This window comes from Oncorhynchus mykiss, chromosome 9 (genome assembly GCF_013265735.2).
Source record: "Oncorhynchus mykiss isolate Arlee chromosome 9, USDA_OmykA_1.1, whole genome shotgun sequence".
Lineage (NCBI taxonomy): Eukaryota > Metazoa > Chordata > Actinopteri > Salmoniformes > Salmonidae > Oncorhynchus > Oncorhynchus mykiss.
In genome coordinates this window covers 20,629,886-20,644,980 of record NC_048573.1, presented here as the reverse complement: position 1 = coordinate 20,644,980, position 15,095 = coordinate 20,629,886, and the positions used below count along the sequence as shown (strand labels likewise).

The following is a 15,095-nucleotide window of genomic DNA, read 5'->3' as shown; positions in this document are numbered from 1 at the left end:
AATTTCTTTTCTGAATGTATAAATAAATAATGGGATTGAGACATTGTAATTTGCAGAGGTATACAGTGCCTTCGGAAAGTATTCAGACCACTTGACATGTTCCACATTTTGTTACGTTACAGCCTTATTCTAAAATTGATTAAATTGTATTTTTTCCTCATCAATCTACACACATTTTTTAAACTAAAATATAAAATTGACATAAGTATTCAGACACTTTACTCAGTACTTTGTTGAAGCACCTTTGGCAGCGATTACAGCGTTGAGCCTTCTTGGGTATGACGCTACAAGCTTGGCACACCTATATTTGGGGAATCTCTCCCATTCTTCTCTGTAGATCCTCTCAAGCTCTGTCAGGTTGAGATGTTTGATCGTGTTCAAGTCCAAGCTCTGGCTGGGCCACTCAAGGAGATTCAGACTTGTCCTGAAGCCACTCCTGCGTTGTCTTGGCTGTGTGCTTAGTGTCGTTGTCCTGTTTGAAGGTGAACCTTTGCCCCAGTCTGAGGTCCTGAGCACTCTGGAACAGGTTTTCATCAAGGATCTCTCTGTACTTTGCTCTGTTCATCTGTTCATCTTCATCTTCATTGCCTCGATCCTGACTAGTATCCCAGTCCCTGCCACTGAAAAACATCCCCACAGCATGATGCTGCCACCACTATGCTTCACCTTAGGGATGGTGCCAGGTTTCCTCCAGACGTGACACTTGGCATTCAGGCAATCTTGGTTTCATCAGACCAGAGAATGTTGTTGCTCATGGTCTGAAAGTCTTTAGGTGCCTTTTAGTAAACTGCAATTGGGCTGTCATGTGCCTTTCACTGAGGAGTGGCTTCCATCTGGCCGCTCTACCATAAAGGCCTGATTGGTGGAGTGCTGCAGAGACGGTTGTCCTTCTGGAATGTTCTCCCATCTCCACAGAGGAACTCTGGAGCTCTGTCAGAGTGACCATCGTATTGTTGGTCATCGCCCTGACCAAGGCCCGTCTCCCTCGATTGCTCAGTTTGGCAGGGTGGCCAGCTCTAGGAAGATTCTCGGCTGTGTTCTTGTGGACCTTCAATGCTGCAGAAATGTGTTGGTACTCTTCCCCAGATCTGTGCTTTGACACAATCCTGTCTCGGAGCTCTATGCACAATTCCTTCGACCTCGAGCTTGGTTTTTGCTCTGGCAAGAACTGTCAACTGTGGGACCTTATATAGACAGGTGTGTGCTTTTCCAAATCATGTCCAATTAATTGAATGTACCACAGGTGGACTCCAATCAAGTTGTAGAAACATCTCAAGGATGATCAATAGAAACAGGATGCACCTGAGCTCAATTTCAAGTCTCATAGAAAATAATAATACTAATGTAAATAAGGTATTTCTGTGTTATAGATTTGACAAAATTGTAAATAAAACTGTTTTTTCTTTGTCTTCATGGGACATTGTGTGCATATTGCTGTAATTTAAAAAAGTATTTAATCCATTTTAGAATAAGGCTGTAACACAGCTGCGCCACTCGACAGATGTGGTTGCTGAGACATTAGCCACTTAAACTCTATGGTTGTGTCCCAAATGGCGGCCTATTCACCATAGGGTGCCATTTGGGACACAATCTACATTAAACAACCCCAGGTATTTTAAAGATCGGATCATCTGTGCAGACCTGTGTTGAAACTGTGTGTCTGGAATGCAGCCAACGTGTCACACGGTGATCCACTGCTTACATATACAGTAGGTACACCCAAAGCACCATGGGTAATTCTACATGCCAACTCATGGATTTGTCCAAACTCAGGATGTTGCGACAGCACCTAGCATTAGCACCTTCTGAAGCAGCGCTAGCAGCAGAGGGAGGGGGAAGAGAGGGATGGGAGAAAAGCAGTAGGAGGAGTGAACGTTCCTTCAGACGAAAAAAACTCACCAGTTTCTCGGGTGTGCGGAGTTGGCCGACTCCCGGTGTTCGTGACGCACCTGTTCCCCGAAACGCTGCACCGGATGCACAGGGAGCTTTCAACGAGCCGGGGAAATGAAGATCAATTATACTCCCTCGCTCCCCATCTCCTTCATTCCATCCCTCTATCCCTCCTTCTCCTCCTCCTTCATCACATTATGTTAGCGCAAGGGTACCACCAAATTCAGCACAGTGAGGAAATAGAAGCATATTATTTAAGTGCTGCTGTTAAATTCAGGAGTGTGCACTTTAGCTTGGGTGGTGCATAGACATAAGGCAAGGTGAATTTGGAATCAAGGGAATTCGCTGGAGCACACAAAATTGTTCCAAAGGGGCATTTTATGGTGTGTAATTTACCAAACTGCACTAACCTTGGATAACCTCACTTTTTTTGTGTGTGCGTAGTTGTGTGTCAACGGTCAAGTAGCGGCTGCTTATATTTGTCCTGTTTCACACATGTACAAGTGTGTGGTGTGAAATGGGAATATTTTTTGTTGCATATCCCACCCTTGGAAAGTCAGGTCACAGCCAGGGATCAGCCATTATTGACGGCAACCCTGGAGCAAATAGGGTTAAGTACCTTGCTCAAGGGCAGACCGACAGATTTCACCTAGTCGGCTTGGGAATTCAAACTAGCAACCTTTCAGCAGCCAAAGCTCTAACTACTAGGCTACCTGCTGCCCACATTAGGCAAGGTGAATATGGAATCAGGTGATATGCTGGAGCAAACAAATGATTCCAAAAAGGCACTAACCTTGGATAACCAAGTTTTTGTGTGCATGTTTGTGTGTGTATGTATGTGTGTGCATTTTTGTCAGTCCATATGCTTTAATTGATGTGTATGTGTTTATCCATGTGTCTGTTTTTTCTAGGTTCGGAGAAGGCTACACTGTGATCGTGAGGGTGGGCGGCTCGCCCCCCGCCCTGGGCCCCGTGGAGGAGTTTGTCCACGAGTCCTTCCCCGGTAGCATACTGAAGGAGAAGCACCACAACACGCTGCAGTACCAGCTCCCCCACAGTGAGGGCGCTCTGGCCAGCATCTTTAGCCATTTCACCACTCATCAGCAGAGGCTGGGTGTGGAGGACTACTCTGTCTCCCAGACCACTCTGGATCAGGTAACCAGATTAAACCCTTCATTCAATTGCTGTGCTGGTTGAGGACCATAGAGTAAAAATAGCATTTCTATGGTATTTTACTGTATTCTGTTGTGGGGACACACAGTGTGTGGAGAATTTTGTTCCATCAATGTACTAACAAGCCTAATTCAACAAATCAAGGATTTTTTTTGTGTATGGCGGTATGGGTGACTCTGATCCTGGAGGGCAGGAGAGTGTACAGGTTTATTTTCTTGGCAGGTGTGTTAAGGCTGGAGTAAATGTCTGCAGACACTTTGGCCCTCCAGGGGTGAGATGCCCATCTCTTTTAGGCAAACATTATCTATAGAACACATTTCCTTTAAGACTTGTACACTGAATGCCATTAGACTTGATGTCAAATGTCGCTGCCTCACCCCACGTTTCTGATGTGATGTATGAAGCTTGAGATCTGTTGCAATCAAGCCTCAGTGAGAAAGCGAGTGAAAGAAAGAGAGCGAGTGAGTGAAAGAAAGAAAGAAAAAGAGAGAGTGAGAGAGTGAAGGAGTGAAGGAGTGAGTGAGTGAGTGAAAGTGAGTGAGTGAAAGTGTGAGTGAAAGAAAGGGTGTGAGAAAAAGAATGAGTGTGAGAAAGAGTGAGTGAAAGAAAGAAAGAGTGAGTGAAAGAGAGTGAAGGAAAGAGAGTGAGAGAGACTGAGTGAGTGAAAGAGGGAGTGAAAGAAAGAAAGAGTGAGTGAAAGAAAGAAAGAGTGAGAGAAAAATAATGAGTGAGTGAAAGAAAGTGAGAGAAAAATAATGAGTGTGAGAGAGTGAGTGAAAGAAAGAAAGAGTGAAGGAAAGAGAGTGAGAGTGAGTGAGTGAAAGAAAGAGTGAGAGAGAGAGAAATAAAGAGTGAGTGAAAGAAAGTGAGTGAATGAAAGAGAGTGAAGGAGAGTGAGTTAGAGAGAGTGAGTGAGAAAGAAAGAGACAGCAAGTGAAAGAAAGAAAGAGTGAGTGAAAGAAAGAGTGAGTGAAATAAAGAAAGAAAGAGTGAGTGAAAGAAAGTGAGTGAGTGAGTGAAAGGAAGTGGGTGAAAGAAAGTGAAAGAAAGAAAGGGTGAGTGAAAGAGAGTGGAGGAAAGAAAGAGTGAGTGAGAGAGAGAAAGTGAGAGAAATAAAGAGTGAGTGAAAGAAAGAGTAAAGGAAAGAAAGAGTGTGTGAGTGAGAGAGTGAAGGAATGAGAGAGTGAAAGAAAGAGTGAGTGAAGGAATGAAAGAGTGAAGGAATGAAAGAGTGAGTGAGTGAAAGAGTGAGTGAGTGAAAGAGAGTGAGTGAAAGAAAGAGTGAGTGAAAGAAAGAGTGAGTGAAAGAAAGAGTGAAGGAAAGAAAGAGTGTGTGAGTGAGAGAGTGAGTGAAAGAGTGAGTGAGAGAAAGAGTGAGTGAGAGAGAGAAAGAAAGAGTGAGTGAAAGAAAGAGTAAAGGAAAGAGTGAGAGAGTGAAGGAATGAGAGAGTGAAAGAAAGAGTGAGTGAAATAAAGAGTGAGTGAAGGAATGAAAGAGTAGTGAGTGAGTGAGTGAGTGAGTGAGTGAGTGAGTGAGTGAGTGAGTGAGTGAGTGAAAGAAAGAGTACTGTGCCTTGCGAAAGTATTCGGCCCCCTTGAACTTTGCGACCTTTTGCCACATTTCAGGCTTCAAACATAAAGATATACAACTGTATTTTTTTGTGACGAATCAACAACAAGTGGGACACAATCATGAAGTGGAACAACATTTATTGGATATTTCAAACTTTTTTAACAAATCAAAAACTGAAAAATTGGGCGTGCAAAATTATTCAGCCCCTTTACTTCAGTGCAGCAAACTCTCTCCAGAAGTTCAGTGAGGATCTCTGAATGATCCAATGTTGACCTAAATGACTAATGATGATAAATACAATCCACCTGTGTGTAATCAAGTCTCCGTATAAATGCACCTGCACTGTGATAGTCTCAGAGGTCCGAGACACACCAAACATGTGGAAGAAGGTGCTCTGGTCAGATGAAACCAAAATTGAACTTTTTGGCAACAATGCAAAACGTTATGTTTGGCGTAAAAGCAACACAGCTCATCACCCTGAACACACCATCCCCACTGTCAAACATGGTGGTGGCAGCATCATGGTTTGGGCCTGCTTTTCTTCAGCAGGGACAGGGAAGAGTCTGCAAAAGACCTGAGACTGGGACGGAGATTTGTCTTCCAACAAGACAATGATCCAAAACATAAAGCAAAATCTACAATGGAATGGTTCAAAAATAAACATATCCAGGTGTTAGAATGGCCAAGTCAAAGTCCAGACCTGAATCCAATCGAGAATCTGTGGAAAGAACTGAAAACTGCTGTTCACAAATGCTCTCCATCCAACCTCACTGAGCTCGAGCTGTTTTGCAAGGAGGAATGGGAAAGAATTTCAGTCTCTCGATGTGCAAAACTGATAGAGACATACCCCAAGCGACTTACAGCTGTAATCGCAGCAAAAGGTGGCGCTACAAAGTATTAACTTAAGGGGGCTGAATAATTTTGCACGCCCAATGTTTCAGTTTTTGATTTGTTAAAAGTTTGAAATATCCAATAAATGTCGTTCCACTTCATGATTGTGTCCCACTTGTTGTTGATTCTTCACAAAAAAGTACAGTTTTATATCTTTATGTTTGAAGCCTGAAATGTGGCAAAAGGTCGCAAAGTTCAAGGGGGCCGAATACTTTCGCAAGGCACTGTAAGTGAAAGAAAGAGTAAGTGAAAGAAAGAGTGAGTGAGTGAAAGAAAGAGTGAAGGAAAGAAAGAGTGTGTGAGTGAGAGAGTGAAAGAAAGAGTAAGTGAGTGAGTGAAAGAAAGAGTGGGTGAGTGAGTAAGTGAGTGAAAGAAAGAGTGGGTGAAAGAAAGTGAAAGAGTGAGTGAGAGAAAGAGTGAGTGAAATAAAGAGTGAGTGAGAGTAAAGGTGAGAGAAAGAAAGAGTGAGTGAAAGAAAGAGTGAAGGAAAGAAAGTGTGTGAGTGAGAGAGAGTGAAAGAAAGAGAGTGAAAGAATGAGAGAGTGAAAGAGATGAGTGAGTGAAGGAAAGAAAGAGAGTGAGTGAGAGAGTGAGTAAGTGTGTGAGTGAGTGAAAGAATGAGAGAGTGAAAGAAAGAGTGAGTGAAGGAAAGAAAGAGCGTGAGTGAGTAAGAGAGTGAGTGAGTGAAAGAAAGAGTGAGCGAGTGAAAGAAAGAGAGCGAGTGAAAGAAAGAGGTGAGTGAGTGAGTGAAGGAGTGAAAGGAAGAGGTGAGTGAGTGAGTGAAAGAGAGTGAAGGAGTGAAAGAGAGTGAAGGAGTGAAAGAGAGAGTGAAGGAGAGGGTGAAAGAGAGTGAAGGAGAGTGTGAAAGAGAGTGAAGGAGTGGGTGAAAGAGAGTGAAGGAGTGAGTGAGTGAGTGAGTGAGTGAGTGAGTGAGTGAGTGAGTGAGTGAGTGAAAGAGTGAGTGAGTGAGTGAAAGAGTGAGTGAGTGAGTGAAAGAAAGAGTGAGTGAGTGAGTGAAAGAGTGAGTGAGTGAAAGAGTGAGTGAGTGAAAGAGTGAGTGAGTGAAAGAGTGAATGAAAAAAAGAATGAAAGAGTGAGAGAGAATAAAAGAGTGAGAGAAAGAATAAAAGAGTGAGAGAAAGAATGAAAGAGTGAGAGAAAGAATAAGAGTGAGAGAAAGAATAAAAGAGTGAGAGAAAGAATAAAAGAGTGAGCGAAAGAAGAAAAGAGTGAGTCAAAGAAAGAGTGAGTGAAAGAAAGAGTGAGTGAAAGAACGAGAGTGAGTGAAAAAAAGGAAGGAAAGAGAGTGGGTGAGTGATTGAGAGAAAGATAGTGAGTGAGTAAGAGTGAGTGAAAGAAAGAGTGAGTGAAAGAAAGAGTGAGTGAGAGAGAGAGAGTGAGTGAAAGAAAAAGTGAGTGAGTGAAAGAGAGTGAGTGAAAGAAAGAGTTAGTGAAAGAAAGGAAGGAAAGAGAGTGAGTGAGTGATTGAGAGAAAGATAGTGAGTGAGTGAGTGAGAGTGAGTGAAAGAAAGAGTGAGAGAGTGAGTGAAAGAAAGAGTGAGTGAGAGAGAGAGAGTGAGTGAAAGAAAGTGAGTGAGTGAAAGAAAGAGTGAGTGAAAGAAAGAGAGTGAGTGAAAGAAAGAGAGTGAGTGAAAGAAAGAGAGTTAGTGAAAGAATGGGAGTGAGTGTAAGAGAGAGAGTGAAAGAAAAAGAGTCAGAGAAAGAAAGAAAGAGTGAGTGAGGTAAAGAAAACAAGATAAAGGGAAAAAAAGAGAGGGAAAGAGAGAGAACCAACAATGCATCCATTCTGTAATAGACCATACTGTATTTACCAGATCACAGAGAGTAAATAAATCACATGCGGGGTAGAAGGTCACTGCACTAAAACACAAAGGGGATAAAAACCAACACCTATGGGGGACTGAGACCAGACAGTCACCTTTCAGCTGGTGATTTATTGATGACAGTCCTGACCTATTGTTCTGTAAGACCTGGCTCGCACTACAATTAATATTGATCCGGCCCCAAGGCTGTGGCGTTAATGCCTATATTGAAAGACATTGGCCGTGTCCGAAAACTGCCTTGCCTACTCCTTAATAAAACAACATACTGTGTACTAATCATTCTATATACTATTTAGATTGTACTGTTGTGTAGTAAGCAACAAATATCAAGATACCAGGCTCACCAATACTATGAGTATGTGTCATCTAATATGCAATGGCGTTGTTTCCTGACATTTGTCCATTTTGGTATCAAGTATGTATCAGCTGATTATCAAGTAAGTAGCCGGAATGAGTCATAGGAGCAGGATCCTAGCTCCTTACAAAGCAGGGTATCCAGAAACGGCATTGTCCAAAAGCCACTGAACTTATGAAGTACATGATTCACTGCACCGCTAGACTGTACTTTGTTGTGAATATTGTTCTCTGAAACGTGAGTTTTTTTCACAAATTGAAAACACAATATTTAACTTGAGCAGGAGGGTGCTATTCCTCAACTGTATGTGTTAGACGTTATCTTCACCGTCATGGAAAACAAAGGGTTACCTTTTGTCTGACAATGGGGACAAGCACTGATGCAGTGATAACATGACCATCTTCTATGTTCCCGGATTGACACCTAAAATGAAGTGACACGTCCATTTTTACTGTACCTTACATCCCTGGGGAAAAAAGAAGTGATTTTCCACCACACACCACAGAGATCATTTCAAAGACAACGGAACAAGCTAGCACATAGCTGGGCACGGACTGGGACGGCCTGTATTTAAAAAGTTCACTGAGGCGTGCGTGTGGCGCGCAGGGACTCCACCTCCAGAGCGGCAAAGGTTAATTGAGCGCCTCTGCATCCTTCTTCTCCTTGCCACGCGTCGGCAGCCATGTAATAAACACCCAAATGCCCCCTCGCCATAATTAATACCCACACCCATCTTTTTATGAACAAAATGTCAGTGACGACCAACGGAGCGTGTGGTCTAAGTTATAATAAACGAATGGTTAGAAGGTGAGAGGTGATTAGAGAAACATGTTTGTAGCGAGTATAGTGGGGATGTGATGTTACTGTGTGTGCCGTATGAAATGCTAGTATTTGAAAATGTCACATGCACAGTTCCACAAATATAAAGTCTGAGCAGATGCAGGATATTAAATATCTGCACCACATGATAAAACTATGCAGGATATGTATGCTCCCATGTGGGTTATTGGTGACAACATGTTGACCACTTTCGTAGGTCTACGTCAGGTCTGTCTATTGTTTAGAATGCGTTCATAAACGCAACATTGTTTCCAGCCTTGACAAATATACAGTAGACAACTTAAGAAGTGTAGCACTATGTGGTCTGGATATTGTATTGTCTGTCAAACTCTGATATTGAAGGTCAAAGGCATCAATGTCTTAAGCCTCTTAGCATACTGTATCCAACCAATGGCATTTGGGGTCAAGGGTGAAATTATCCTCCTGATAGGCGGAGTTGAAGTAGGCATTGTTGTTTTTCAACGTCCTAATTTTCTCCCTGACAAGATGTCACAACCGTCAAGTTATTGAATGGGAAACTGAAAAAGAAAACGTTTTGTCAGACATTTTTTGTAAGGAAGCCTTTTGCTAAACTTTCTGTCAGTTTCAAAAGCCCGAAGAGCCGAGCACTACAGTTCTTCACTGCGCAAGTCCTCCCCAATTTAACAGGACGTTTCTTGAAACAGGATCTAACACTCAAGGTCCTCCTCCATCAAAGGTATCACATACTTACCGTCCCGTCTGACTTTTCTCTGGAGTATCGACCAAAGATTTTCTAGTTCCAATTAAGATGTCAGACATTATCTGACACTAGAACGGATCGGGGAAATTGGTGGAACCCTCCCCTTTCTTTTCAAATGAAACATGCCAGGCTGATAACAGCCAGTTATATCACAACTATTGCATCAAATGCGTTGTACTGGGCTTTCACTTTGACGCTGAAGCTAGAAGAGTGAATTTGATTCCACCAGGGATTCAGAAGATGCCTGTGGAGGAGAGGAGGAAGAGCTGAGGAGGGGTAGTGGAAGGGAGTTTTTTACATTTATCATTTTGTCTTCACTGCCGAAAGGAAATGGAAGAGAACTTGTTCTATGCCTCGAAGGGGACCATATACATATTGTGTGGCATTATTTTATTGGCTGTAACTGTTGAGGAATATATACTTCATAGGCAGTGCCTAATGGACTTGGTGGAGATAAAAAATACAAATAAAATCACTTCCCCTGTAAACGGTTGTTTCACTGCAGAAACAGTCCCCGTGTAAGTGGCTCAGATAGCATGGTATAATATTAGTCAGGTTGATCCGTTGTTATACAATCTGGCCATTCCACATTTCCTATTACAGTACATATAGTCACGTCATATCTTCTTAATATATATGGTGGTCTTAACAGTTCCTTTTGTTTTGTCATGTCCTTCTTTGTTAATACTTTACCTGATGAAGACAAGCTTTTACTGTTGTTTCCCCACCCCATACAGCATGTTACTGTTGTTTCATGTTACTGTTGTTTCCCCACCCCATAAAGCACGTTACTGTTGTTTCCCCACCCCATAAAGCACGTTACTGTTGTTTCCCCACCCCATAAAGCACGTTACTGTTGTTTCCCCACCCCATAAAGCATGTTACTGTTGTTTCCCCACCCGATAAAGCATGTTACTGATGTTTCCCCACCCCATGAAGCAGACTAATGATGATGTCCGACTCCTTTTCACCGTGAATGAATAAATTATTGGGGGGGGGGGGGGGGGGGGGGGTAGGTAATAATTAACAGGATACGTTCTGTCTTGTTTCACAGTGAAGTGTAAGATATTTAAGGATGCATGATAGAAACATGTTTTGGTTAAATGTCATTAGAAGAAGCAGATGGAATATGCTGATTGACTTTCGGTTTAAATGTTGAAATAATTCTGAAGACAAAACAATCTTTAAACACATGTAAAGCCCATTCATATGAACAGATGTGTGTGTGTGTGTGTGTTTTACATGCAAGGACGTTCTATCTACAGCTACTCTTACCCCCATGTCTTCATCCTCAGGTCTTTGTCAACTTTGCGAGGTACCAACAGGAGGAGGACAATCAGGCCCTGCAAGCTTATGACAACAAAGTGGACGTGTCCGACGAAATGCCAATGGAAACTCGGATCTCAACCGACTCAACTGTACCAGAGAGAGTCTGAGTCACTTCAGATTCCATCACTCAATCACAAGCACTGTTTATCTCCGGTCAAAGCATGTAGATAGCTTTATGTTTTACTTGTGCCATCTGCCATAATGACATTTTGCTATGTTATTATTCAAATGTTAAACGTGAACAACACATATAATGGAATTCAACACCTAGCATAACAATGTGATTGGTCTACCTGCATCAGAGGAGTGTGAGGTCATCAATGTTTAGATTAGATACTGTTATTTTCGGGAATTGCTTGATTATGAAACACAGATTTCCGTCAGACCCTGTCCTGTTTGCCAAATGATATGGCTAGGAAACACCTCTTCCTCAAAGGTCAACACATTGATTCTATTATGTTGCCCCGCGACATTCTCTTACGATTGTTGTTGCAATTGTTTCACTACTGATAAAATAGTGAATGCTTCCCAAATGGTACCCTATTCCTTTTACAGTGCACTACGTAGGTACAGATCCCTATGGATCTTCCAGGAGCAGATATTTACATGTTATCCTCTCCTTCATTCCAAAATTAGTATGGCGGCCCTACTTTGTGAAGAATAAATATGTTTCCATTTTTGTTTATTTTTGACAACCCAGGTAGATATGCGTATAATATAACTATATTTGGAGAAAATGCCGGTAGTTTTTAACAATGGTGAAACCACCAAACACTGCCAGTAAAAGAATGGTTGATTTTTGACAATACACACATAGACACGCATATATTACAGCCATATTGAGAGACTGTGAGTAGTCCTTTTTTAACAATGATGAAACACCAAGCACTTTGTCAATTTGCCTACATTACCTTGCAAGTGGAATTAGCACTTTCTAATGCAAATAAATTCTCTGTATGTTCAAAGTAAACTAGGGTTTACTTTGAGAGCCCAATGTCATTTGTATGCCGTTCAATGTCTCCTGTATTACTATCTTGTTCATTGCAAAGAATAAGGAATCCCATTTGTACTGAATATTGCTTTATTCCAGGACAGATGATTAAACATTTGCACAAATTGGCAAGCGACTAGAAGTTGAATTTGTAGATCCCCAGCTTTATTTCCTCCGGGATTCATTGGGCCTTGTTTGGGAGTCCCTTTTAGCCACTTGAGAGATGTGTGGCAGCCACTTTTAACTTCTGACTCAGCTGCTTGAATAAGTGTTATTTTATTCTTTGTTTAACTCTCTTTTTAAATCTATCTCTGTTGTGTAACTCACAAGTGCAGCATTTCAGCTTTGACAAAGAACTGTGCAAATGTTTCGTTGGGAAGTTACTTGTTTACAGCCAAGTGGAACATAGTTTACTATAATAAACAGACACGCTTTTTTATCTTCCCCCCTGCTAACCTTTTTTAAATATGTTTTATTCAAACACCAAGTTCCCTCAAAATACTTTTTATTCCGTTTTATTAACAGCATTTAGATGTGTCAAAAGAGCATCAAAACACTACATTTTTCTTTCTCAACGTGCACGTAAACTATGAAAACCATGAATAAACAATGTCCATTTTGACAGTTATGAGATATCAGCACTCTTCTCCCCTGAAACCCTGCCAGTCCTGGCCATCCTACCCATAGGCCTTTGCTCTCTTTGCTACCAGCCCCATGAATCCTCCAGATGCACAGCACCTCTTACCTCCACTTTAAAAAGACCTCTCCTCCACTACATATGCATTTCTGGTTCATTTTTTCACCCACTACCTATCTTTATCAATGTAGTCTCACTCAGTGTTCATGTGTTGCCCATGAACTCATCTATGATTCCCTGCTACCCGCCTTTGCCTTTTTGCACAGCCTGAACTCGGGTCGAAATAACATAGTAAAAGTACATCTGGAACACTCCAATTAGTATGATAGTGTGATATGTATTAATTTGTGGATATCCATGTCATATGATACGTTATTAGTTACAATTCATACAATGTTACGAATTTGCAAATGTATCATGTTATGAATTCCAATGGCTAACTTTAGCTAGGTTAGGGGAAGGGTTAGCTAACATGCTAAGTGGTTACAAAGTAGCTACATTTCTAAAGTTGTCCGTAATGAGATTCGAACACGTAAACTTTGACTTTCACATTATGCGCCCGACCAACCACCCTACTTTAGATTTTGCCTTACGTAACATATCATATCATCATTTGAGTGTTGCGGATTTACGTTTACGTTAGTCTATGAGACCAGGCTGGTTTGCATGGTCTCCCTGGTTTTGTCCGTGTGTCTGTCACCCTTTGACCTTTAGTCCTGGGGCTCAGATAAGGAAGTGGATGACTGCACTCCTCCAGAAGCTTCTACCTTTCTTCACCTGCAGGAGGTATCTGCCATGCCATCTCCTAGCCCAAAACAACATCCGGGTAGATACCAATGCAGAAAAGACTGCACCTAGGAAGGAAGAAGCACATGCTTGGTAGTATCACGGTGTACGTTGTCAGTAGATAAACTCTGTGGAGGTTTGCTTATTAAATGCCAAATCTGTGATAATCACAGCTGTCTTTGATCATTTAAATGAAGGATACATACCTATGGGTTCTTGAAGAATAACACTCATAAATGTCTCACAAGATTAGATCAACTGTCTAATCCCATCAAAACCCACATGGTTGGTTTAATCCATTGTTTGAATGCTACATTTTGTGCAATTCACTTACCAGGGAACAGTTTGTGTCATGATCAATAAACTAAGCCAAGCACCAATCTGAATGAAATAACGGTCAAGGACATATTCAGAGTCGTCATTAATATAAAGAGGACATTTGTCCTCACAATGTAATTGAGAATTTAATGTTAGCTGTGTACCATGTATGAAATGTGGTGTTTACAAACTACTGCATGCAATCATGTTATCAGTATATAATACTACATACGATTGAAGTCGGAAGTTTACATACACCTTAGCCAAATACATTTAAACTCAGTTTTTCACAACTCCTGACATTTAATCCTAGTAAAAATTCACTGTCTTAGGTCAGGTTGGATCACCACTTTATTTTAATAATGTGAAATGTCAGAATAATAGTAGAGTGATTTATTTCAGCTTTTATTTCTTTCATCACATTCCCCGTAGTATTTGGTAGCATTGCCTCTTGGGTAAAACATTTCGGGTAGCCTTCCACAAGCTTCCCACAATAAGAATTTTGGCCCATTCCTCCTGACAGAGCTGGTGTAATTGAGTCAGGTTTGTAGGCCTCCTTGCTCGCACACACTTTTTCAATTCTGCCCACACATTTTCTATAGGATTGAGGCGAGAGCTTTGTGATGGCCACTCCAAAACTTTGACTTTGTTTTCCTTAAGCTATTTTGCCACAACATTGGAAGCATGCTTGGGGTCATTGTCCATTTGGAAGACATTTGTGACCAAGCATTAACTTACTGATGGATGTTGCTTCAATATATCCACATCATTTTCATACCTCATGATACCATCTATTTTGTAAAGTGCACCAGTCCCTCCTGCAGCAAAGCACCCCCACAACATGATGCTGCCACCCCCTGTGCTTCATGGTTGGAATGGTGTTCTTCGGCTTGCAAGCCTCCCCCTTTTTCCTCTACACATAACGATGGCCATTATGGCCAAACAATTCTATATTTGTTTCATCAGACCAGAGGACATTTCTCCAAAAATAACAATATTTGTTGTGCAGTTGCAAACCGTAGTCTGGCTTTTTTTATGGTGGTTTTGGAGCAGTGGCTTCTTCCTTGCTGAGTGGCCTTTCAGGTTATGTCGATATAGGACTCGTTTTACTGTGAATATAAATAATTTTGTACCCATTTCCTCCAGCATCTTCACAGGGTCCTTTGCTGTTGTTCTGGGATTGATTTGCACTTTTCACACCAAAGTACGTTCATCTCTAGGAGACAGAACGCATCCCCTTCCTGAGTGGTATGACGGCTGTGTGGTCCCACTTGCATACTATTGTTTGTACAGATGAATGTGGTACCTTCAGGCGTTTGGAAATTGCTCCCAAGGATGAACCAGATTTATGGAGGTCCACAATTTTTTTCTGCAGTCTTGGCTGATTTCTTTTGATTTTCCCATGATGTCAAGCAGAGGCACTGAGTTTGAAAGTAGGCCTTGAATTCATCCAAATCTCCAATTGACTCATGTCAATTAGCCTATCAGAAGCTTTTAAAGCCATGACACCATTTTCTGGAATTTTCCAAGCTTTTTAAAGGCACAGTCAACTTAGTGTATGTAAACTTTTGACCCACTGGAATTGTGATACAGTGAATTATAAGTGAAATAATCGGTCTGTAAACAATTGTTGGAGAAAATACTTGTGTCATGCACAAAGGAGATGTCCTAACCGACTTGCCAAAACTATAGTTTGTTAAAACCTCTTACGGCTAGGTGTCCCGCTAGCGTTCCACTACGACAGCAT

At 41.6% G+C, this 15,095-nt stretch overlaps 1 protein-coding gene across 3 annotated transcripts in view; it reads left to right on the top strand.

Annotated features, from left to right (window-relative positions):
• Window positions 1-11,739, top strand: part of LOC110531729 (phospholipid-transporting ATPase ABCA1) — a 227,524-nt gene extending 215,785 nt beyond the window's left edge. For all 3 annotated transcript variants that reach the window (XM_021615071.2, XM_021615074.2, XM_021615072.2), the window contains exons 49-50: window positions 2,802-3,045; window positions 10,583-11,739. In XM_021615071.2, the coding sequence (XP_021470746.2) occupies window positions 2,802-3,045; window positions 10,583-10,723 (385 nt within the window). In that variant the 3' untranslated portion in view covers window positions 10,724-11,739. The remainder of the gene's footprint in view (window positions 1-2,801; window positions 3,046-10,582) is intronic.
• The last annotated feature ends 3,356 nt before the right edge of the window (window positions 11,740-15,095 follow it).